This window comes from Debaryomyces hansenii (assembly GCF_000006445.2).
Source record: "Debaryomyces hansenii CBS767 chromosome E complete sequence".
Classification (NCBI taxonomy): Eukaryota; Fungi; Ascomycota; class Pichiomycetes; order Serinales; family Debaryomycetaceae; genus Debaryomyces; species Debaryomyces hansenii.
Genome location: NC_006047.2, coordinates 1,890,266 through 1,914,166, shown reverse-complemented (window position 1 = coordinate 1,914,166; position 23,901 = coordinate 1,890,266). Strand labels below are relative to the sequence as shown.

General features: G+C 35.4%; 18 protein-coding genes and 1 non-coding gene across 19 annotated transcripts; 12 read left to right on the top strand and 7 right to left on the bottom strand. All coding sequences in view use genetic code 12, as the record gives it.

Annotated features, from left to right (window-relative positions):
• Positions 1-552: 552 nt before the first annotated feature.
• Positions 553-2,199, bottom strand: DEHA2E23342g (DEHA2E23342p; the record flags this gene model as incomplete). The annotated part of the gene is made up of 1 exon (XM_460313.1): positions 553-2,199. The coding sequence occupies one exon, from the start codon at positions 2,197-2,199 to the stop codon at positions 553-555; it is 1,647 nt and encodes a 548-aa protein (XP_460313.2).
• A 497-nt stretch (positions 2,200-2,696) lies between these two features.
• On the top strand, positions 2,697-4,688 carry DEHA2E23320g (DEHA2E23320p; the record flags this gene model as incomplete). Its single annotated transcript, XM_460312.1, has 1 exon — positions 2,697-4,688. One exon carries the CDS (start codon positions 2,697-2,699, stop codon positions 4,686-4,688), a length of 1,992 nt encoding a protein of 663 aa, XP_460312.2.
• A 783-nt stretch (positions 4,689-5,471) lies between these two features.
• Positions 5,472-7,088, bottom strand: DEHA2E23298g (DEHA2E23298p; the record flags this gene model as incomplete). Its single annotated transcript, XM_460311.1, has 1 exon — positions 5,472-7,088. One exon carries the CDS (start codon positions 7,086-7,088, stop codon positions 5,472-5,474), a length of 1,617 nt encoding a protein of 538 aa, XP_460311.2.
• A 527-nt stretch (positions 7,089-7,615) lies between these two features.
• Positions 7,616-7,819, top strand: DEHA2E23276g (DEHA2E23276p; the record flags this gene model as incomplete). Its single annotated transcript, XM_460310.1, has 1 exon — positions 7,616-7,819. The coding sequence occupies one exon, from the start codon at positions 7,616-7,618 to the stop codon at positions 7,817-7,819; it is 204 nt and encodes a 67-aa protein (XP_460310.1).
• Positions 7,820-8,177: 358 nt separating this feature from the next.
• DEHA2E23254g (DEHA2E23254p) lies at positions 8,178-8,783 on the top strand (the record flags this gene model as incomplete). The annotated part of the gene is made up of 1 exon (XM_460309.1): positions 8,178-8,783. The coding sequence occupies one exon, from the start codon at positions 8,178-8,180 to the stop codon at positions 8,781-8,783; it is 606 nt and encodes a 201-aa protein (XP_460309.2).
• Positions 8,784-9,095: 312 nt separating this feature from the next.
• DEHA2E23232g (DEHA2E23232p) lies at positions 9,096-9,635 on the top strand (the record flags this gene model as incomplete). The annotated part of the gene is made up of 1 exon (XM_002770487.1): positions 9,096-9,635. One exon carries the CDS (start codon positions 9,096-9,098, stop codon positions 9,633-9,635), a length of 540 nt encoding a protein of 179 aa, XP_002770533.1.
• Positions 9,636-10,118: 483 nt separating this feature from the next.
• DEHA2E23210g (DEHA2E23210p) lies at positions 10,119-10,337 on the bottom strand (the record flags this gene model as incomplete). The annotated part of the gene is made up of 1 exon (XM_002770486.1): positions 10,119-10,337. The coding sequence occupies one exon, from the start codon at positions 10,335-10,337 to the stop codon at positions 10,119-10,121; it is 219 nt and encodes a 72-aa protein (XP_002770532.1).
• Positions 10,338-10,489: 152 nt separating this feature from the next.
• On the top strand, positions 10,490-11,191 carry DEHA2E23188g (DEHA2E23188p; the record flags this gene model as incomplete). Its single annotated transcript, XM_460307.1, has 1 exon — positions 10,490-11,191. The coding sequence occupies one exon, from the start codon at positions 10,490-10,492 to the stop codon at positions 11,189-11,191; it is 702 nt and encodes a 233-aa protein (XP_460307.1).
• Positions 11,192-11,570: 379 nt separating this feature from the next.
• On the top strand, positions 11,571-12,113 carry DEHA2E23166g (DEHA2E23166p; the record flags this gene model as incomplete). The annotated part of the gene is made up of 1 exon (XM_002770485.1): positions 11,571-12,113. One exon carries the CDS (start codon positions 11,571-11,573, stop codon positions 12,111-12,113), a length of 543 nt encoding a protein of 180 aa, XP_002770531.1.
• A 619-nt stretch (positions 12,114-12,732) lies between these two features.
• Positions 12,733-13,398, top strand: DEHA2E23144g (DEHA2E23144p; the record flags this gene model as incomplete). Its single annotated transcript, XM_002770484.1, has 1 exon — positions 12,733-13,398. One exon carries the CDS (start codon positions 12,733-12,735, stop codon positions 13,396-13,398), a length of 666 nt encoding a protein of 221 aa, XP_002770530.1.
• Positions 13,399-13,919: 521 nt separating this feature from the next.
• Positions 13,920-14,612, top strand: DEHA2E23122g (DEHA2E23122p; the record flags this gene model as incomplete). The annotated part of the gene is made up of 1 exon (XM_460304.1): positions 13,920-14,612. The coding sequence occupies one exon, from the start codon at positions 13,920-13,922 to the stop codon at positions 14,610-14,612; it is 693 nt and encodes a 230-aa protein (XP_460304.2).
• A 334-nt stretch (positions 14,613-14,946) lies between these two features.
• Positions 14,947-15,633, bottom strand: DEHA2E23100g (DEHA2E23100p; the record flags this gene model as incomplete). The annotated part of the gene is made up of 1 exon (XM_460303.1): positions 14,947-15,633. One exon carries the CDS (start codon positions 15,631-15,633, stop codon positions 14,947-14,949), a length of 687 nt encoding a protein of 228 aa, XP_460303.2.
• A 1,001-nt stretch (positions 15,634-16,634) lies between these two features.
• Positions 16,635-17,987, top strand: DEHA2E23078g (DEHA2E23078p; the record flags this gene model as incomplete). Its single annotated transcript, XM_460302.1, has 1 exon — positions 16,635-17,987. The coding sequence occupies one exon, from the start codon at positions 16,635-16,637 to the stop codon at positions 17,985-17,987; it is 1,353 nt and encodes a 450-aa protein (XP_460302.1).
• Positions 17,988-18,530: 543 nt separating this feature from the next.
• On the bottom strand, positions 18,531-20,231 carry DEHA2E23056g (DEHA2E23056p; the record flags this gene model as incomplete). Its single annotated transcript, XM_460301.1, has 1 exon — positions 18,531-20,231. The coding sequence occupies one exon, from the start codon at positions 20,229-20,231 to the stop codon at positions 18,531-18,533; it is 1,701 nt and encodes a 566-aa protein (XP_460301.2).
• Positions 20,232-20,417: 186 nt separating this feature from the next.
• On the bottom strand, positions 20,418-20,645 carry DEHA2E23034g (DEHA2E23034p; the record flags this gene model as incomplete). The annotated part of the gene is made up of 1 exon (XM_460300.1): positions 20,418-20,645. The coding sequence occupies one exon, from the start codon at positions 20,643-20,645 to the stop codon at positions 20,418-20,420; it is 228 nt and encodes a 75-aa protein (XP_460300.2).
• Positions 20,646-20,833: 188 nt separating this feature from the next.
• On the top strand, positions 20,834-20,907 carry DEHA2E23012r. Its single transcript has one exon. It is a non-coding gene; the product is annotated as a tRNA-Ile (tRNA).
• Positions 20,908-20,987: 80 nt separating this feature from the next.
• DEHA2E22990g (DEHA2E22990p) lies at positions 20,988-22,061 on the top strand (the record flags this gene model as incomplete). Its single annotated transcript, XM_460299.2, has 1 exon — positions 20,988-22,061. The coding sequence occupies one exon, from the start codon at positions 20,988-20,990 to the stop codon at positions 22,059-22,061; it is 1,074 nt and encodes a 357-aa protein (XP_460299.2).
• Positions 22,062-22,216: 155 nt separating this feature from the next.
• On the bottom strand, positions 22,217-22,687 carry DEHA2E22968g (60S ribosomal protein L24; the record flags this gene model as incomplete). The annotated part of the gene is made up of 1 exon (XM_460298.1): positions 22,217-22,687. One exon carries the CDS (start codon positions 22,685-22,687, stop codon positions 22,217-22,219), a length of 471 nt encoding a protein of 156 aa, XP_460298.1.
• A 418-nt stretch (positions 22,688-23,105) lies between these two features.
• On the top strand, positions 23,106-23,824 carry DEHA2E22946g (60S ribosomal protein L30; the record flags this gene model as incomplete). Its single annotated transcript, XM_460297.1, has 2 exons — positions 23,106-23,120; positions 23,507-23,824. 2 exons carry the CDS (start codon positions 23,106-23,108, stop codon positions 23,822-23,824), a joined length of 333 nt encoding a protein of 110 aa, XP_460297.1.
• Positions 23,825-23,901: the final 77 nt, after the last annotated feature.

Here is a 23,901-nt window from a genome sequence, read left to right as displayed (position 1 = left end):
CCAAATGCTAATTTATAATCCTGAGGATTGATGCAATATCCTACAACACGATATCTTTATTTCATAGTTAATTGGGTGTGAAACGTATAGGTCCTTTGTAATAGATAGTCCGCTGATACAGCTGAAGATAAATTGGTCGTCTAGTGAATAGTGAACAGAGACAAGCGACACAATAATGTCAACAATCGCGTTCATGGTTGTCGTAAGGCCATCATCACATTCTAGTATATTTACATCGATAATTGGAAGTATTACTTGTTACTTTAATAGACTAAACTCATCCAATGAAATTGTTTACCTAACTATGGTACTCTTTTACTTGACAGCGTGAAATGTAAGGAGTTCTAATGAAAGACCCAAATTTGACTTTCGTTTGACAATCGTGTCGTATTATTTGCTAGTATATATTTGAATATTCATATCATTTGAATCATATGGCATGTGAAAAGATGAACTTTCCTCTATTGCCATATTACACAAGAATCTTGTTTATTCAAGATCTACATCTTAATTTCAAACACAGTGGTTGTAAACATTGACATTAACTAAATATTAGCTATTGAGTACTTTAGAAATAGTCTGCGATAAATGTATTGCCCGTTCTTCTTCATACCTTGGTGCAACGGCTTGAATACCGACAGGTGTCCCATGGAATAATTCAGGATCATAATACTTGTAAGATAACTCATCAAGCTTATTCAATGGTTGATATTGTGTTTCAATCAAGTCAACATCCCGGTCAGCTTTTGTCACAGGAGTTGTAACTACTGTATAATCCAAGAGATTGAAAGCTTGTGTAAAAAATAAGCTGAAAAAGTTTTTACAATCACCAATTTTATAGGAAGTGACTGCCAGCAATGGAAGGAGAAGCCCATCTACTGGTCTCCCAGTTTTCGTCATGGAAGATGTCGAGAGCCAATACTGATCAAATTCTTGCTGATATTTGTACTGCAATCCAGCATCATCCCAAAATTCAGTAATACAGGCTTCTTTTGAAACACTTCCATCATCGTTTGCAACAAGAATTTCTTCGCGGATTGGTTCGCCAGATCTCCTGCACTCTTCTGAGATTTCGCGACCTCCATCAGCGCAAACAATTCTATGCCAAAGTTCAGCCATTTGAGGAAATGATATTGGTGGTTCAAACTGGATAATTTCATGACCTTCTTTTAAGAGGCGTTCTTTGACCATCTTGAGAGCCCTTTTAATTGGAGGGTGGATGTAGGAATATACACTTACGTCAATAAACCCAAAAGACAATTTTTCACTTACCTTGAATTCCCTCCAAGGAATTGGGGGGCATTTGGGATCTTTCAACCATGGCTTGGAATCAATAACAAGTTTAGTGAATAGTTTCAAATCTTCTATATCTGTGGCCATAGGTCCAACAACTGAGCAAACCAAAGGTTGGTTTGCCATAGAATTTCTAATATTACAGTATGGAAGACGGTTTGATGATCCTCTCAACCCATATAAACCTTGAAATCCGCTTGGTATCCTAACGCTTCCCCCAATATCAGTTCCCAAACCCAATAAAGAAGCACGAGCTCCTACTAATGCACCCTCGCCACCGGATGAGCCACCGCAAGAAACTTTCCGATTGCATGAATTAAGAGTAGAACCATATATATTTGAAACAGTTTCGGCAGACATCATAGCAACTGGTGTAGTCGTCTTGACATAAAGCACTGCTCCAAGGTCATCTAAAATATTCGCAATGTTTGAAATTTGGGCTCTCTTTATCGGTTTATTAACTAGACTCACATAACCTATCGCGGAATCGATCCCTTCTAAATTAACTTGATCCTTTAAAGAAATAGGAATACCGTGCAAAGGACCAATCACTTTATCATTTTGTGCAAAGTACTGATCTAATTCTTTTGCTCTATCAAGTGCTCTTGCGAAAAAAATTTCGCTACAGCAGTTTGTTAATTGGTGCAACAAAGCTGCTCGTCTGCAGAAAATTGTAGTGACTTGGAGACTCGAAAAAGTGCCTCTGGCGATTTCCTGTGCCAATTCGATAATAGTTAAGTCAGCAATATCGTTTTCTTCTTTTGGCAAACACTTCTTGAGATATTCATAGGCATTGGGCTCCTCTTCGGGTGTTGGTACCCTCTCTAACATCCATTCCTTTGGAACTTGTGCAGCAACGTTCTTCCTTTTAAGTTCAGCTGTCTCTTGCCAAAATTCAATTGTCATCGTTTTCAGCTATTTAAGATTTGGATTTGTTTTCAATTTTTTATCCACTTAGTGAAGATATAACCATCTTCAAATAATACGCTGCTTTACTTTGTTTAATCAGTATCCATTCAAATGCTGCTTATCATATTCTACTAAACAATTAAAAAAGGATACACAAGCTCGGCTTACTCTATACGGTAAGCGAGCTTGGGTTTTCTCAAAACATGATAATGGGTTTTGATAACCCAAACAATAAAGCACTGATAAGATGAAGCCTAACTGCGAATGCCACAATAACAAGCTGTCTAATACCTACCTTAATATCTACTGATTATACTATCATGTAATTTATCAATTATTACATATCTATGGTTATCAGTAAAATAGGCGCAGATAAAGGACGTTGATGTGATAACTCGAATAGCTTGAATAAATTCATATCGCTCTGAAAAGTATATAAAGGATTGAGTCTGCTGAACTACAAAAGTAGTAGAATATGTACAAACAAGTACAAAATGATTGATACAAAACCGATACTTTCACAAGGTTATGGTTATGGTTATGCTCTTGGTCTAGGGACTGCCTTTGCTCTTATCATGATGGCCCTTTCGAAAATGATGGCCAAATTCATGAATGAAAAGCAGAACTCAGAACGCTTTTCAACTGCGTCAAGGTCAGTTGGGTCTGGTCTTATTGCCTCTTCTACAGTTTCCGCATGGACATGGCCAGCGACCTTACTTACTTCTGGTGCCTGGGCGTACACTTATGGTTTAGCTGGCCCATTCATGTACGGAATAGGTGGCACAATACAAATCATTCTATTCGTTTTCCTAGCAATTGAAATCAAGCGCAATTCTCCTGGGTGTCATACAGTAGCCCAACTTATATACGTACGCTTTGGAAAAGCAGGCCATATTTGTTATTTATGTTATTGTATTGCAACCAATGTTTTGGTATCTTCTTTGTTATTACTTGGCGGAAGTCAAGGATTTGCACTTACGACAGGTATGCACGTAACAGCTGCTTCTTTCTTATTACCAACTGGGGTCTGTATATACACTTTCTTTGGAGGATTGAAAGCAACTTTCATATCTGATTGGATCCATACTGTCATAATCTACATAATAATATGTATCTCCTGTTTTACGATTTATACAACTTCAACCCACATAGGTTCTCCTGGAAAAATGTGGGACCTTTTGCAGGAAGTTGAAAAGGTGTTTCCATCAGCTTCCGAAGGAAATTTTCTTAGTTTCAAGAGCCGTGACATGATTTTAACATCCTGGTCGGTAATGCTTGGAGGTTTGAGTTCAGTGTTTGGAGATCCAGGATACTCACAGCGTGCTATTGCTAGTGACCCAAAGGGGTTATTTTCAGGTTACGTGATGGGTGGTGTATGCTGGTTTGTTGTTCCGTGGGCTTTAGGAACTTCAGCAGGCTTGGCTTCAAGAGCATTACTTACTAATGCAATTTCGGTGACTTATCCTAGAGAGTTGACGAGTCTTGAAATAAACGGAGGTATGCCAGTAATATATGGGTTGAAAGCCATATTTGGTCTGAAAGGAGCGGCTGCCGGCTTATTAATGTTGTTCATGTCAGTAACGTCTGCAACTTCAGCTGAATTAATCGCCTTTTCATCTATAACAACGTATGACGTTTTTCAAACCTATATAAAGCCAAAAGCAGGTGGAAAGCTTCTAGTCAAATTCGCCCATTGTTCAGTCATATTTTTTAGCTTGCTCATGGCTGTCCTATCAATTGTATTTAACTACATCGGTGTAACTAGCGGCTGGTTGCTAGGCTTTATTGGAATAATTTTGAGTCCTGAAGTTGCTGCCCTCGTTATGGCAATTTACTGGAAGAAAATGTCAAGACAGAGCTTACTATTTGGTGCACCTTTCGGAACTTTGACAGGGATTTCATGTTGGCTTGGCTCTAGTTATCATTTTGGAGGGAAAGTAATTAACAAGAATACCCTAATGGCCCCTGAGGCGACTTTCATTGGAAATGCCACTGCGATAGGTTCAACTATACTTTATATTGTTATTATAACTTTGATTAAACCAGAAAATTTCGACTTTGAAATATTTTTGCGCTCTTTTAAGGCTGGAGACGATGCAAGTGCTAGTGATAGAAAGGCTATGGAAATCTCAGTACAAGACAAAAAGTTGTTAAGGAAGCAGTCAATTTTGGTAATCCTTCTAAACCTTCTAGTAATTGGGGGCGCTTATATAATTACGCCACTTTCCCTCTATGCTACCGGGTTTACTTTCACGAAGAAGTATTTCACTCAATGGGTGATTATTATGATGATTTGGCTAGTTTTTGCCAGTGGTTACATTCTAGCATTCCCGCTATGGCAAGGAAGATTCGCGTTACTCAAGATTGTAAAGTCTCTCTTCAAGAAGAATCATGAGAGCTCTGAAGAAGGTATTCTGATAGAAGGACTTGTTACTTATACCAAAGATGAGGAATATGTGATCGTCAAAGAAGTTCCAATTCACTGAACTTGTATTACCAAATTTGTCTACTTCATGTACGGGCTAGATTCTTGTATGATTAATGCATTGGACCAATATATGCCATTGAAGTATTCTCTTTTATTGGTTTAATTATTCCCCTGAAGCCCATATATTAATAAGCTAGAGTTCTTCTTTATTATGTTTTGTGGATTATTAGTTTACCTAGTCGAAGTAATGTTTATTTTCATATTTCATAGTAAGGATTTTAGTAACCTTTATCAATATTTTCTAATTGAGATAATATAAAAAGTACATTATATTCTAAAAAAAACTTAGATATTAAATCTTTAAATAAAAAAATAAATTGTAAAGGGTAAAAAAGTAATAAATTATTTTGATGATTACCATTTATTATCTGGTAAATATATTAAATATTTAAAATGAAGAGAAGGATATTCAAAATAAAGATCATTTAAATATAAAGGATTTCTCAATTAATTGAATTAAAAAATGTCTTATTTATAAAAAATAAATAATTTAGATGTCTAGTGGTATAGCATCCTTTTTTTTTGCCTTTTCTCAGTTGTACTTGCTTTTTTTAGATATTCACTCTTATCATTTACATCCTTCAATCCTTTCCAAAGGGTTCCAAAAAAAAGATTTTGGTACTGCTATATTTAATGTAGAGGATTACTGAAGTCTTTCCTCTGGCACTCAATTCTACAATGTTATCTAACTGAGTTTTAGAATAATTCCGTATTTGCTGATAAAAGAACATCAAATTTTAACCTCTCTTGTATTCTCCAACGATCAGACATATAAATACATTTATATACATGTTCGATCTAATATAGTAGTTTTAAATAAAAGTTCAAAGGGTCCTTCATCTTCATAGAGTTCCCAAATTCCGTCTAGGTAGTTTAATACATACTGTATGGTATAAGAGCTACTGCGATGGAGAAGATCGACTAATTTGGACCTAAAAAACTTCCATTGAATTGGTAATTTGGAAGCAAATGATCCTACTACTAAGGACCAAACAGGGAAAATAATATCGTCATTATATGGATTTGCTATGTCTTTAATCATATTATTAACCTCCGGCTGAAAATCTGAGGCACACACCGTTTCTAAATTTAGCATTTTTCTCAATAATATGATCGATCCTCGTAACATGATTTTTGCAATAGTCATATTTTTATGTGTCGTTATATTCAGGCTATTATCTTCTGTTGATTCTGCAATACTGAGATTCATTTCAGCGTTGGCAAGTAGCTTCCTATGGATTTCGATATTGTCAGCATCCAAAGGTAGTCCTCGACGACACAGCCACGTGCATTTTGCAGCAATTTCAAAAGCCTCTGTTGTTGGACCGAATACATTTATATTAAACCAATTATCTTTCATAGAACTGTCTACCGTTGAATAAAAGCTAAAGAGAGCAGTTGCCTTGAATGGATTTGGAACTATGGTCTCTAAATCCTTATGCTCACAAAATAAAATAACAACAGAATAGTTAAATACCAAGTTCTCTACTAACACTCTGTTAAAGGGTGAAAATGTTTTCCAAAACCTAGAGGATATTTCAGCTTTCTCATACTCGACTAGTACCAAAGAACTATGAAACTTATCTAGCTCATTGCTGTATGATTGGAGTCGTTTTGCTATGATTTTATAAGCGACCCTGAAGTGTTGTAGGCCATGAATACTACCAGACTTTGTAAAATTATCCCTCAAACATAGTATTTGCAACATCTGCACAGCATTTAATAACCAATCTTCTCGCATATCAACAGAAGAACCTTTCATGACATTGAAGAGTAATGCTAATGCCTTTGAGTATCTGGTGGTAGCTATTTCTTTGTATGATGGAAAGTCGAATGCGAGAATCGAGACCCCGCAGGCAAAATAAATCTCTCTTAAGATAGGGAACTCAGCTGCATGTCGGAGCAAAAGCCGTGTAGTAGAAACTTTTTCTCTTACAAATGGATGTGCGATGGTAGGTAAAAACCTATCTATAAAAGAAAAATAAAAATAAGCATCTTGGCGTGAGAGGTCAACGCCAGGCAACCAAAGTCTGTATTGCTCTGGTGGAAAAATGGAAGGCGGCGAAAATGCATACGAGGTGGGAGATACACTGCTATCGCACAGTATAGCCGGCCAAGTTTCAGCATTATTATTGTCCTCTTTCTTATTAATTAGAGCACTTTTAATATAGACAACCTTTTTATAGCCGTGGTTAGTAGCTTCTGGCCATTGACAGTCTAACTTAATTCTATTACAGTTCTTGCATTTTGGCTTACCTTCATCACATTTTACCTTTCTCTTTTTACAACTACAGCACCCTCTAGTTGATCTCTTCATCTTTTTGGAAACAGATTTGCTAATTATGTCATCACTCGTTACCCGTAGGATTCGTTGCATGCTATTATCTGAAGGTTTCATAATTATGTACCAATTAAATGTTATAAGTGTAATTCTTTTATGTAGCTTTGATACTGGACTATTGCGATATTTATTGAACCTTCATAACTTCCTTCTTAATAATTGAGGTAGACGATATTTTTTGGACACCGGCGTCCTATCTCTAGATAAATCCTCAAAAGATAAGAGGCATTCAATAACCATGTTCCGGAAATACGCGGAACGGCTACATGCAGTTCGGATATGATATAATGTTTATAATATCAAATGATTTACGGTAGACCTGTTCGTATTCATCAGTTTCCTCATATTTCATAGGTTGTAGAATATGGAATCTACGTTATGTTTACGATAGATAATCAACAAAAGAAAATGATGAAAAAGAAAGTGCTGAGGTCATAAACTTGGATATTGAATCAGTATATTATGTTGCTATGTAACAATCCGAGAATTGATTCGTTTACTTCTTCAATTGATACGACATATCATTTATTTATCCAATAGCAAAAGTATTACTAGAAAGCAAAATTTTCTACTGGAAACCATTCATGGGTAGAAGAATTGAATCCCTAATGGTTAGATTATGGAGTGCCAATTGTTTCAGAAAGTTTTGTTCTAAGCATTTCCCAGATAATCCCATTCATCCCTATAGATTATGTGGAAAGCATTTGGGTTATTTGACGGTTTTAATGAATGTTGCTTTGGCAAGGGAAAAGAGGTTATATATTCTCTCCGTTCTCATGAAGAAATAATAATTGACAAAACTTTATTCCAAACTTAAATTCATCGCTTAAAAATAATATAGCTAAGAAAGTACATGAAAAAAACCTATATATGTTCACTCGGTTTCTCTGGAATAACTCATTTATTGTATCAAAACCTATAAATATTGAAATCAATATCTCACGATATAGCTAATTATTAAATATTCTAATTAAATATTATAGTTTCTGAAATTCTTTCCATTGACGTAATATTCAACTAGTTTTGTGTAATAATGATAGTTACGCCTAATATAGCCGCAGTACAGGATTTGCAGCGAAGTATAAATCGGAAAAGTAACAGCGCATGGTGTCTTTTTTATCTATTCATCCTCAAATACTCGATAGGATGGGTCACTGGATTTTATCGAACATACCATGGAGGTCTTTGCTAGTGTATGTTGCAATTCTTCGCTTTAAGCGACTTAACAACGAAGTGTATATTCAATTAGGACATACTTTTTTTATATTTTATGTTTTGTATATTTTTACCAGTCTTCATCACAAGTTTGAAGCAATTATTAGAAATATTATTATACCAGAATTCATAGATAAAAGACCATTTAGAGAGATTAATTCTACAAGGAGAGAAGTGATCTTAAAAGAAATTTTAGCTAATGTTAACAATTCTGTTAACTTTAGATTGGGGACGAATTATTCATTTACAGATACTATTGATTTAGTGATGAAATATAATGAGTGCATGAGCACATTTGTACGTGGGTTTGAAAATGCTTGTGAGGAATTACCAGACAAGGAGATTAAAGGGTGGGATAAAATTATGTTAGTGGCCAAGAACATGGAAGAAGAAGATATGGAATATGCTATAAACACCGCTTATTCGAATGATCTTATACAAAAATACTGCAGACGAACTTCTGCCCCTAATTCCGTCTTAAATGAACGAATGGATGTCATACTGAAGAGTGGTCTGGGCCACAACAAGCCATCATAGGAAAAGTGTGTATAGGTGACTATACCACACAAGCATTTAATTAAGTAGCGAGATTGGTACTATAACTTTATCTGACCGTGTATATGCTTTCGTCAAAGCGTGTTAATTATGCATTCAAATAATTGGGCAATCTTTTATCGATTGAATATTCCAAGTAGTCAATTGAAGGTATAAAATGCTTAGTACTTAATTTACGTATTCGATTAATAGCATCCATATACATGTAATATATACGATTTACATTATCAATATTATAAATGAATTGAAGATTCGTGATGCAGGAAAAAAGTTTTTTTGTTCATTCTTTGAAACATGGTACATTGGATGATACTAAATTTCCCTGTTAAAGAGTCCATATTTCATGCAGTTCTTATAGTAGCTTGTATTTTTTTCCCATGTGAGTCCAGGGTACAAAGAATATTAATGTTACTTGCATTGCTTGGATGCATCGTTGCTTTCGTATCAGGATTAGCCATAGACTACGAAAAGGTAACAAGGGAATATAAGACATTGAAAAAAATTGTCCTTCCCGAATTTATAGAAAACAGGCCATTTAAAGAATCAGATTTAGCAAGGAAACAAGAAACTTTGGAAAACATGTTAATTCATGTGAATGCCAAAATCATAGCAGAATTGAAGACAAATTATACATTTAAAAGTACTGATCAGCTAATTGAGTTTCACAATGCGATTATTTCTGATTTTATAACAAAATATGATAAATATTATAGGCATTTACCAGTTGAACATATCAAAGAGTGGGATAAGGTTGTGCTAGAAGCGAGAATGATGCAGCAAGAAGATTTAGATGTCTGCGCTAATAAACTTCCGTTTGACAATTCACCAATCTAATCGAACTTTAACTTCCATAGAGTATGGTATATAGAGACGATCACCTATATGTGCATACTGACAAGCAATTATCTTTACGATTTTATCAATGATATTGTAACATATTTAATACTTCGTAGGATAATATAGTATGGAGTGTACGAATTTTGCAATAGGACATACAATAGCTATTGTATATAACGATATATATGTCAAGAAGTCATATTATAGAGAATATTAGAAAGCTATAATTCATGCCCATGGAGTCCGTAAGATTACCATTACATCATAGAATTGCTTTTCACCTTTGTAATTTATTTGACATGAATCTATATGCAGTTCGAACATGGTTTGAGAGTTAAAATCAATTATCTGGATTTCCTAATGTATTAGGTGAATAGAATACAAATAAACTAAAAATTAAAATAAATACAAATAAGTTATAAGATTAAATACAAAGTAACCATGCATATGTATTTAAAGATTTAATAACTGTATTTGTATTTATTTTAGAGTAATTTGTTGCATCGAAGGTAATACTTTTTTACATATAATGGTGCATTGGATAATATCAGATTTACCACTCGATTTCATGATATTTTCACGTATGCTTGTACAACTATCAATGTTTTGGTTTTTGTACTGGAACCTGGGTAGGAACATATTGCAGAAGTGATGAAAAAGAGTCAAATATTCGATTCCAAATCTAGTATATCGTGCCATTATCTTATATGTTGATAAACTAACCAGTTTCAACTCTTTTCAAAACTTAATATGTCATTTATATATCCATTTAATATAATATCTCACTTCACCGGATAACGACAATTTTCAAGGCTACATGGGTAGTGAAGTTGAGTTCCTAATATGGCTAGATGTCGCATTCGAATATCAGAAAACTTCGCAAATATTTTAAGTCTTTTCCGCAGATGATGTCCTGTTCGTTTCTATCAAGCTTCGCATGGAAAGTATTGGGATTTTATTCGATAATTTTAGTTGGCGTCTACTTCTGGTGGGGAAGCACTGGCTTATTCCTAGGTTTATTAGCCGAGATTTTCTATTCTTTCCTTGTAAATATTGGGGTCAAAGAAAAACTATTCGAAGAAATAATAGCCGAAATCCTTATTCCAGAATTTATAGACAAACGGCCGTTTCGGGAAGCTGATCATTTGAAGCACGAAATTCTACAGGATATCATGCATCGTGTGAATGACAAAGTGTATGTTGAATTGGGCTTTAAGTATGAATACACTGATACTAGAAGGTTGCTTTATCAGTATAATACTCTCATTTCAGATTTTGAAATGAAATATTTAGTACATTATAAGAATAAACCTGTTGAAGATATTCGAGGTTGGGATAAAATTATGTTAATAGCCAAGAACATCCATGACGAAGACTTAAATTTTGCCTATGAGAATGTTGTTTCGTTGGACTTGATTAATAAATATAGCACAAAAGAACCAACCATTCCAACCAAATTCTATAAACCGGGCGATATTCCTGTTAACGTACTAGATAAAAATTTTCGTACGAAGAATGGTGTAAGTAAAGAAAAACATTTCGATATTGTTTAGGTTACTGTTAATGAGAAGTATAAGACATGAACCAATACCTTATTTTCGTTTTAGATTATCAATTATACGAAACAGACAGTGATTTCAGCAAACAAGATGAAGTAATGGATTTCGCCTTTTATTTACACGTTCAGTTAAGATATATAAACTAATAATACCCTTATATATGAGAACATTAATTCAATGTTAAATTCATAGAACGAAGGGACCAAATATGACTTGATTCTATATGCAGTTCGAATATGATAGCGAAAACGGGTGAGCGATAAAATAAATCGAGCATCAAGATCATACTTCTTTAATTTATTTGGACATACAATGGCGCATTGGATCATATCAGACTTGCCTTTGGGCTTAATTGGAATTTGTACCTGTTCTTATGCAGCTTCATTTTTTTTTTTTTGACCCTTTGTCCGAAGGGAAGACATTCATTTCTATTTTTGTTTTTTTAACATCGACAGTAGCCTTAATTAATATATCGATATACCACTACATTCAGAAGATTAAAATCTATAACGAAAAACTAGGGAAAATTGTTATTCCTGAATTTATAGAGAATAGGCCTTTTAAAGAAACAAATGTGATGCAAAAAGACGAAATACTAGCAATCATATTAAGGAATGTGAACGCTAAATTCGTATCCACAATGAAGAAGCAATATGCTTTTAAGAACATAGAACAGTTAGTGAAATTTCATGATAATATTATTGCAGGATTCACGAAGAGGTATTTTGAAAAATATAAGGAATTACCGCTCGAAGACATTCAAGGCTGGGATAGGATGTTGTTAATCGCTAAGAACATTCAAGACGAAGATCTGAAAGATGTCTATGCTGACATGGTTTCATCAGAAATAGCTCAGAAGTATAGCAGTATTCGACCCACTACTCAAGAAAATGGGCTGACCATGAACGGGGAGTGAAAACTTTATACCATATGATAGCAGTATTGTGTTATAATTATCAATATAAAAGCATTCAACATTTTTAGTAGATAGTCCCACAAAGCAAAGTGCAGATAAATCACGATCAAATCAAAAATATCCATATTGGGACAGCAATAATGTGTCTATTATGGCATACACTAGATTTCAAGGTATATTGGAGGAATAATAGAATAGACAAGGTCAGAATATACACAAATAAGGATATTTTAATCTCATTTTAGGCAGTAACATCACAACAACATGTATATAGGTATAGAATGCATTCGTAGTTGAGATTAATCAAATTTTGCGATGAAGACAAAGAAGATTGATTTTCTGTTCTTTTACCACATAGTATGGTGCTTTAGATAGAAATTTTTCCCTGTCAGAGAACTCAGGTATGCAACTCATATAGCACTATACACTTTTATCCGCCAAGATAACTGTCCATCATAGTATATTATTAATAGTATAGCATCACTTTTTACGTTAATTAAAAGGCTATTATAGAATAAATCCATACAATTAAATCATATAAACTAATGCCATTTATAGCAGACGGCATTAATATAAGGTTTGGCTTCAAATTTGACATGATTCTACATGCAGTTCGCATATGGAAATCAAGAGCCAAATCGATAGAAGAGAAAAACACTTCAAACAAAATTTCTTTACAGGTATAATGGTGCATTGGATCATATCAGACTTGCCACTAATTTCAATCGGAATTTGCACATGCATTTATGCAATTGTCTTTTATTCATTTGTTCCTTCATCTCCTTGGATGATGGTTTCAGTTTTTTTTTTCATTCTATGTACGTCCCTCGTTATGGCTATAATACCTGAGCACTACAAACAAAAGATGAAAGTTTATGACGAAAAACTAGAAAAAATGGTTATTCCTGAATTTATAGAGAATAGACCTTTTAAAGAAACAAATGTGATGCAAAAAGACGAAATACTAGCAATCATATTAAGGAATGTGAACGCTAAATTCGTATCCACAATGAAGAAGCAATATGCTTTTAAGAACATAGAACAGTTAGTGAAATTTCATGATAATATTATTGCAGGATTCACGAAGAGGTATTTTGAAAAATATAAGGAATTACCGCTCGAAGACATTCAAGGCTGGGATAGGATGTTGTTAGTTGCTAAGAACATTCAAGACGAAGATTTGAAAGATGTCTATGCTGACATGGTTTCACCGGAAATAATTCAGAAATACAGCAATATCCGACCCACGACTCAAGAAAATGGACTGGCAACGAACGAGAGCTAAAAACTTTGTATTTCAAATGAAATCATTATGACTCTATGTTAATGCATGTCATTCATCATTACCAACAATAAGCCATTATTTATGATATATTTTTATGAACTGGTATAGTTTTCATTGAAATATAATGGTGAACGTGAATTTTAAATATTATAACGAAGTTCAAGAAACTCAAATTTTTAAAATTATCTTAACAGCTAAGAACACACGATGAGACAGAAATTTGTTTAGATATTAATGAATATAATTGGTATACTACTAGCATGAGCAGTCAAATACTTTGCCAACTAAGCTACTTGGACCTCTTTAAATGCAGTTTATTTTATTTAGGCCTTAGCCTAGTGAAAAATATGAAACGGTGACACTTGTTTGAATGGTGTCGAGCGATCATATTTAAGAATTTAAGGCTGTGCTTTAAGATGTCATTTTTACATTTATAAACTGTTTAATATAGAATAAACCTTTTGTAAGGCTAAACGATTCGAGTTGTAGAATGTAGGGACTAATCTTCTGACTTAATCTATATGCAGTTCGAATATGAAAATAGCGAAATCTACGAAAGAGTGATTTTGTTGCATGAAGGTAACACTATTCTAATTCTATATTCAGCTAAAATGGTGAATTGGATCATATCTGACTTCCCTATTGGTGTAGTAACCGTTTGTATTTGTATTGATGCGGTTGCGTATTTTTTATTTGATTCTGGATCTGTTTGGAGATTGTTCGCGTCTATTTATACTTTCGCTATATCTACGGTAGGCATGTTTGGTTTCATGATGTATCATTACATTCAGAAGATAAAAATCTATAACGAAAAACTAGGGAAAATTGTTATTCCTGAATTTATAGAGAATAGGCCTTTTAAAGAAACAAATGTGATGCAAAAAGACGAAATACTAGCAATCATATTAAGGAATGTGAACGCTAAATTCGTATCCACAATGAAGAAGCAATATGCTTTTAAGAACATAGAGCAATTAGTGAAATGTCATGATTCTATTATTGCAGGATTCACGAAGAGGTATTTTGAAAAATATAAAGATTTACCGCTCGAAGACATTCAAGGCTGGGATAGAATGTTGTTAGTTGCTAAGAACATTCAAGACGAAGATTTGAAAGATGTCTATGCTGACATGGTTTCACCGGAAATAATTCAGAAATACAGCAATATCCGACCCACGACTCAAGAAAATGGACTGACCACGAACGGAAACTGAAAACTTTATGCCATATGGTAGCAGCATTGTGCAACAGATTACACTGGTGTATACCATTTCAGCATTCCATATACTAATATGATATCATATATATATTAAATTCACAATAGAGTCTAATGACACAAGTTAAGATAACACGAATGACTATATCGAGGTCAAAACATTGATATTGAAACATTGGATTAAGTTTACTCTGACACTGAAGCCCAGTATGAATGTTTACCGGACACGAGGATCACAGCCTAATAATTTAAATATATCTATCTATAAATGTACAACACTATAGAACAATAAATAATGAAAATGAAATAAATACAACATAAATAAATAACCCTTAGAACCCGAAAAAATCTCTCCATGTGGACCACTCATCCATTTCCACATCATAGATGTACGCCATGGAGTGTCTCAACGAACTCTGTAAGTATTGTGGCTGGTAATCGTAGATGAACATAACTAATCCCCATGTCAACACCGCAAAGTATTTCCACGTCTTGTTATACACAGACGACCTCAACTTCTTCTGCTGGTTGCCTGTCAACTTGGCATATGGGATCAGTTCTCCACTGGCCAGATAGAGCGTAGGTTGTCTACAATTCAAGTAGTTATCGAGTAGAATCTTACCCACCGCAATCAACACTCTCGAGAAACAATAGAGTGTAACCTGGTGCGTAATTCCCGGGTTGAAGTAGTTGAAATGCTGTGAATAAACTACCCACGATCCAAAACACCCAGCAAGAAATTTCACCAATCCCAACTTGTCAGTCCCCATGATCTTCTCGCTAACCAACACGTTCACAGCGAATTTATATATTATCGCGAATCCAGCTAACACCTCGGCATGGTTCTTGGTGGCCTTCAACACCTGCTGCAATCTTGGTTTAAGCGGCCCAGACCTATACAACAAATTAATCACCAACGCATGAGAAAAACGAATCTTACCCCCGTACACTATCCCATTTCTCGACGATCTAAGTACCTCCAAGAGTGGACGATAAAGCGGGTTATTCAAAACACTCATATTCTTTTTTTACTTCTGTATGTCACGTTTTATTTCTATGTTATCTTGTTCTGCAACTTCTTCCAATCCAGATCGGTTGTATATGCCGTATATTTGATTATATTCTCTTGTAATATGCTATCAACACCACTTATTCAGACTATTCTTTATGTCCCGTTTATATTGTGGAGTGAACTTATCCAATGTTATAGACAGGATCGTTCCTCCACAAAAGTTAGGCCACTTATAAGTACAAAGTTTACGCTATTCTGAACCATTCCTCTGTAAATTCAGGACCGCTATTTTCCTACAGCGTAACTTTTTTTTTCACCTGGTCCCAATAATGGTATAGACAGTACTAGTGATTTGTACAGAAATCGAAGGTACGACGATAAGATCAGGCCAAAATCGATCACCAACCCCAATGATCATTATTTTGTTTCAATATATATTGTAGGACATGCCTCTATTTCAATTGTAATCATTCGTAGCATAAACGACCCAATCGGTGGGACGAGGAGACCATTTGCATCTATTACAATAGTGTGAATCAGGTCAATAGTTAATAGGTAGAAAGAAAGAAAATCAAAGTTACACAAAAACACAGGCCAATTTTTTTTTGGTAGAAAAAAATTTCATTCTACCGACTAAAAATTTTTATAGTTAGTATAGAACGTAATTAATTAGCTATAATTATAATTCTAACGATTTAAAATACAAATATAGGTATTTGGCAGGAACTATTTAACTTCATAAATAGGATTTTTACGAGTTTGAACAGTACAAATCGTCTACGCTAGTTAAACACCCATCCAGTTACAAAGGTTAGCATTCACATTAATCGAGCATATATTAGCCTAGTGTACCCGCCACCAATTAATATTTTGATATTAAACACATAACATATTCTCCAGCTGTTATAATTGATATACTAAAGGACACCACCTAGTATACCACCGTTATAGTCATTAAATTTGTACATTTCCGCAAGAGTACTTAGGACGCTGAACACAATAATCAAGATGTCATCGCCAGTTTCGTACGCTAACGTCGCCAAGGGGCAATTTCCAGAACAGGAATTGCATGAAGTTTCAGGTGAAGCTTCTAGAAGTGAAACCTCGGGGGTTGAGGTCACTTCGACTGAAGAACCACAAGAAGCAGAAGCAGCAACGGCTGAGCCTGCTGAGCCTACTGAGTCTACGCAGTCTGCTGAGGCGGCTGAGACTAAAGAAAAGGAAGCTGCTGCCAAGGAAAAGAAGCCATTGGCGCCAGCTCCTGTTCCTAGCAAGTCTGCTTGGGGTGATGCTGCAAACGTGAGCAACAAACCAGTTGACGAGCACAAGTGGCCTACACCTGATAAGGCCAGTTTGTCAGATCAACAGGCCACTGCAACCCAAAAATTCATTAAACCTATTACCAACAAATGGGTCCCTATCAATGCAAAGGTTATCTTACCAAGTGGAAGAGCCAACAGTCAGAAGCAAAAGCAAAACAAAAAGAACAAGAAGGGTGCTAATACCCAGAAGAAGCAAGTGAATAACCAAAGTACCCAAAATACCCAAAATAACAACCCAAACATGCAAGCAAACCAACCAGTTGCTGGCATAAGTAAGACGGACGGTCAATTTGAATCTCCTGAACAAGCCCAGCAACCACATGACGGTTTCAAGCCAAGACCAAATGGTCAGTTCCAAGGTCAAGCTCAAGGTCAAGCTCAGCAAAAGAATATGAGACGCTTCAATGGTAACACCAACGGAAGCTTCAAACCAAGATTCCCTAACCAACCACCATCTCAACAACAGCAACAACCATCACCTCAGCAAAATGGTTTCTACCACCCCCAACCATTTGTTCAAAATCAAAACTACCAAAATTTCAATAACCGTCAATTTAGACCAAATCAGTTCCGTCATCAAAATAATAGAAATTCATTCCACCAACCAATGAATGGATCAAATGGATTTATCAATAGCTCCATGGGATTACCACAACAAATTCCACAGCAAATTCCTCCACCAATTTCACCAAAGCAAGATCCTCAACAAGCATTAACTCAACAAATCGACTATTACTTTTCTTTGGAAAACTTAATAAAAGATATCTTTTTGAGAAAGAATATGAACACTGAAGGTTGGGTTTCATTAGCGTTAATTTTGAATTTCAAGCGTGTTAAAATAATTATCAACGGTATACAAAACAGTATTGAAAATAAAGAAATCAGTTCTAGCACCATTATTTTGGATTCCTTGAAACATTGTGAGAATTTAGAAATTAATTATTTGAATGGTAAAGATTTACAAACTGCTGATATTGATGACATTGAGTTGAGAGTTAAGGGGAATTATGAACAATGGTTGTTACCAAATGATAATTAAATGAGTTGAGTCTGATATATCTGCAGATATATTAACACAGAGAGATATCGATATAACTTCGAAATTTTTATTTGCATCCTTCTTTTCTTATGTTCATAGGATTAGATTATTATCGTTACAAATGATATTCGTCACTAATTATTATTATTTTGCATTATAATTTATTCATTAAAACATATCCCAAAATACTAAAAAAAAAAAAAATGTTGTTTCTATTATAAAATTTAAAAAAAAAAAAAATTATATTATTGATTTTCTTGTTATTCTTATGACTTATCTTCTTATACATAGTTTTAATAGATCTCTATACATAATTAATAAAACCAAAATGACAAAAACGAAATGGAATTATGTATTTTATTAGAAAAATTGACTTCCAAATTATTCCAAAATTCACAAATTTATGAAAAATATTAAAAATATTAAATATCGCTAAACTTGGTCAAAGCTATATTTAAATATATGTACGACTTATATAATTAAATCCATGCTATTTTTATTAAACAAACAAATGCAATGCTAGCCCTTTATAAGAATAATATTTTATTTGTTTTCACTATTACCGCCACGATCGCTCAATTCATACTCATGCATTCCACCACCATACGTATCATAATCAGAGCGATCAAAACTCTTCGAAGACTTACTGCTCAGCTTTAATTCGTCAACAATTTGCAAATTTCTAATAATGAACTCGTCTGCCACTTCAGAATCCAAATTGTCTAAATCTTCCCGTGGAATAATCAAAGGCCAGACCCATTCAGCACATATGGCAAAGAACATAAGCACTCCCGGAAATCCTATGGCTCCTTTGGTCAAAGTTATACCGAATTCAAAGCCAAATGCAATTAACTGAAGCACCAAGTAAACGTAGAACCATTTTTTGTTCGGTATCCTATCAATATCTCTGAACACTTGAGGGCAAGTTGAATCATTTTGAATATACTCAGAGTCCATAAAGATATATCTAATTCTGTTTGTGATGATGTTCCCATGTAAACCTGTGATACCCATAACAAAAAACAAACCAGCAAGTAGTGCTTGAGGAATCAATCCCAAGACAACTAAAAATGGTCGACTCATCATCACAAACGTTAGAATGCCTTGGATTGTATTTGTTACTCTCTGTTCAACAACAGATAATACTTCTCCTGTTTGGAGATTATGAATAACTAACGATTGTGTATGAAGCGGTGCTTGTGGTATAAGACCATTAGGTGCTGGAAGTCCCATTATTCCCGCTATGCCTGTAGTTATACCGAGTAATGTAAAATCCCAATGGAATGAAGAAGGTTTTTCCAACGGAAATTCCTTCAGCTGACACATAAGTGACGAGACGTTATGGTCAAAGTAAAACAAAAAGGTTAACAATATAGCAAAAGGAATCGCCAAAAATACATCGGCGACAGCTATATGAGGCGGCCAGAAGTGAATGAACCAGCCATGGGTTCTTCCTTCTCCATGATATGTAGGTTGGTATGATTGCGTAATAGGCAATCTGTCCAATTCAGTGTCTTGTAAACTCCCTCCAAAATGAATAAAGCCAGTAAAAAATATAATACTCGCGGGAACACCATAATCGGTAAATATTTTTCTAATCCAACCTTTGAAATAATGCAATGAACTGCCGAAAATAAAGCTTCCGACTCCAAATATAACCATCAATAAGCTGATCATTACAGAACAATATCCACTCTCAGTGCTTACGTTTCTGAATTGGTTATTCAAAATCTGCACTCCCTTTTGAAGATAAACAACATTGATGAAAAACCCAAATACATCACACGAAAACAGACTAATAATCTTCAAGTAGGAAATTAAATTCCCAAAAGAGATGATGAAATGCATAACCATAGACCAAAGGTATATCCAGCACATGAACGGAAAATAAGGTGTTCCTCGTGGCTCCATTAATTCATAAACCGTATAACTGAAAATCGAAATTGGTCCCGTAACTCCTACCATACATAAAGGCTGGCCCGAAAACAACCCAAATGCAACTCCTGCCATGGCCGAACTCATCAAAACCTCGTTCAATCCATATTTATTGTCTGTCTTATCAAACATATCTTGGGCAAATGCTATAGCCGGCAACAAATTAGTGAAAAATATGAATGTGGTGGATGGTATCACTCTGTAGTTCCATGCATCTGTAAAGTCAGATTTGTAGTATGGCAACCTGCTTCGCAAGTCATTATATACACCATACCCTATATATCTGAACCATCTAAAACCAAGCTTCATTTTGGAACGAAACTATGGATATCTAGAAACATATAGTGCAATACTACATCAGTATTATAGAAATTGTAGAAGTATTATGAATGAATAGATATTGACTTAATTAAGCCTGCATATAAATGATAAAATGAAAAACCGTTGTTAATTAAATTGGAGCTGTCGTTAGCCTAATGGGGTCATATACAAAGTCTAAGAAATCGGTTTCGAATCCAAGGTGGTTTCTTTGCTCTTCACGCTGATACTACTTGTATCACTATTTATTGATGCAGATGTGTCAGTCGTAGTCCGTACGGGCTTTGTTTCTGCCTTTGATTTCTTCAGTTTTAATTTCCTCTCCTTTCGGCGGCGACGAGCACCATTGATCTCCTTTGACGCTCGTGTCACGAAATAGCCCGCTGTAAATAACAATGCAAGCATTATACCTATGATAATAATAGTAATACTTTTGCTGGAAACCTTCACTTTAATAAACCTGCACGTTTATAGTCGTATGGATGGCGGTGTAATAGGCTCTATGCCAAGAAAAACGTGCTGAGTGTTATGACTATATAGAAAGAAGGAGTACTCGGAAGCATCGGCAGTAATAATCGATTATATTCAAAATAGGTCCCTTGGCCCAGTTGGTTAAGGCGTGGTGCTAATAACGCCAAGATCAGCAGTTCGATCCTGCTAGGGACCATTTTTTTTTCTCATCTATTTGCGTATGATCCATAGATCTTGAATTCTACCATGTCTAAAGGCATTGAGCGTCCATTATTTATGGAAAATCAAGATAATTTAGTAATTGTACACATAGGAGCAGGTAACCATTCTTTACTGAAAAATGATAAATATAGGAGATTGATCAAAGGGGCTTTACTAGTGAATGAATCGGAAAGTGTATTGACAGAAGTCAGTAAGAAATTAGAAAAGTCAGTTTTGACAAATACTGGATATGGCTCATCGCTAAATTTGGTAGGAGCGGTTCAATGTGATGCCAGCTTCATTTCATACGATAGAGAACACAACGATACTCAGGTGGGAGTCATGTATAACATAGTTAAGAAATACCCGATAACTGAAACCTTGACATGTTTCGAGCAATTGAATAGGTTATATTCGACTGGTTTCAAATCCTTTGGTCTTTCAAGGCCGTTGATGTTTGATCATGGGCAGAAGCCACTATTGGACGAGCTTACTAATACGAAAGAAGAAGTTGATACGAATACCTTGGTATCACCCAGGTCTCAGAAGATCTACAACACGTACAAAGACACATTGGTCGGCGACTACAATCAACCACCGAACGACGTAGATTGTATTAGAAATGAAATACAGGATACGATAGGTATTATGCATATTGATGGCAGAACTACAGAGATAGCAACTTCATCAGGAGGTAACTTTTTTAAGTTTCCAGGCAGAATAGGGTGTGCAGGCGTCCTTGGAGCTGCCATAGGGCATCGAACAAAGAATGGAATATCGGTTAGCTGCATGTGTAGTGGCAATGGAGAGGATATCATAATGATGAATGCAGCAGGCCGAATAGCTGATCACATAGTAAACAATTACAGTGCAGATTACTGTAACGCATTAGTTGATATCATTATGCAAGCCAGCATAGACGTGCCATTGACAGCAGTGGATAAGTACAACAATACAATCATATACATGGGTGCCGTATGTGTAATACATGACCTAAACAGCGGTGCAAAACGTTTAGTGTATTGTCATAGCACCGAATCGTTCTATTTTGGATTCAGGTCTCATAACAACAAGCCCGAATTAATTTTAAGTAGATTAGATAGCGATAGAGTAGGACAGGTATTCGCCAGGGGCGAGTTCAAAATCTAATAAACCTCGTACAGTTACAATAAAAACATACATTAAAGGAAACGATATAAAAAAAGAACCACCAAACTTTCGGAAAAGCTTATATATATTTATATTAAAAATACATCAATTGTTAATCTAATTTGCGTTAACATCATATTTTAACTTACTCAAACTTAACGGGAAGTGGCGTGGACTTTTTGGAAAGCACCCTTTGATTGTTGCTTAGAGACCTTAGATTGAGCACCAGCAGCGGCAGACTTGGCCTTTTCAGCCTTTCTAGCAGCCTTGTCAGCCTTCTTGGCTTCCTTGTCCTTAGCTAACTTAACGTCTCTGGCAGCCTTTCTGTCAGATGGCTTTTGGGATCTTCTTTCTTTGATCAATTCTAAAGAAGCACCGACAATAGCTCTTTGGTTCTTGACGGTCTTTCTAGTTCTTCTCTTAGCACTTTCTTCAGAAATACCCTTCTTGTGTTGTCTTCTGTATAAAACAGTCCATGAGATTCTTCTTGGGTTCTTTCTTTGGTGGAATAAAGAAGCAGACTTAGATGATTGGAATCTGAAAATCTTAGAGTCTCCTCTAACGAATAAAGTACCTCTACCTGGGTAGATCTTAGTACCGGAAAATGAGTCAAGTTCAACCTTCATTATAAACTATTCTAGTTAGTACGCAGTTCAAAAACTTTTTCGTCGACCAGTGTAGACGGGGGTATCCTCGACAGCATAGGCAACCTGGTAATCATTTCTCTGGTTTTCTTCTCCTCTGTGCTATCTCAGGTCCTCTATCTCATCATATGTGCTGGTAATATCGTGCATAACATACCTATTAATCGTTGCTTTAACAATCCTTGGTAGTAAATAAAAATTTATTACTAACTTTTTCAATTATGTCCCAGTGTTAGTCGCAATTTTTCACCTCTCGCCCAATTCGGGTTTCGGTTACACAAAATCCCCCCCGGTCCAGAGCCTTAACTATGAGCTTTGTGTCACATCTCCCGGATGAGCCCTCACTGTCAACATGGTGCTAAGACCCGAGAATTAGATAAACGCACGACTTATTCAGCTCATGGTCAATTTAGAAGTATGTATCATGTGATTAATGTGACCGTTCTTTATCGCTCACAATTCGCAAATTTTTCACCCTCCCCCTCTGGTGAGCATCGGACATAATTAAATTAATTTTCAGTTGTATTCTTTTATAAAGAGAAGAACTCATCTAATCACCTCAAGACCGGAGTGTATAATTATATAGAAACGCAGAGATGGTCAGTATCTTATTTACAGATGAATGGATGAATGTCAAATAGAAAGCACTGGGAAAGGGCTGGATGAACGAACATAGAGCCATTAGATTGGACTCGATAGTTGGAAACCCGAAACAGAAACGGTGTATTTGGCAGGTCACTATTTATGGATTGCAAACAGTGGACGCAAGCACGAGTAGAGCATTATACTAACAGTTAATAGGCCCCAAAATCAAAGAGCAGCGACAACATTAACGCTAAGTTAGGTTTAGTTATTAAATCTGGTAAGTACACCTTAGGATACAAGTCCGCCGTCAAGTCTTTAAGAACCGGTAAGGCTAAGTTAATCATCATTGCTGGTAACACCCCAGTCTTAAGAAAGTCTGAATTGGAATACTACGCTATGTTGTCTAAGACCCAAGTTTACTACTTCCAAGGTGGTAACAACGAATTAGGTACCGTTTGCGGTAAGTTATTCAGAGTCGGTACTTTAGCTATCTTAGATGCTGGTGACTCCGATATCTTGTCTTCCATCAACTAATTTTAATAGGTTTCTCGTTAATTTGTATATTAATAGACGGATTTCAATTACTGAACATGTAGACACTAACGGAGTGC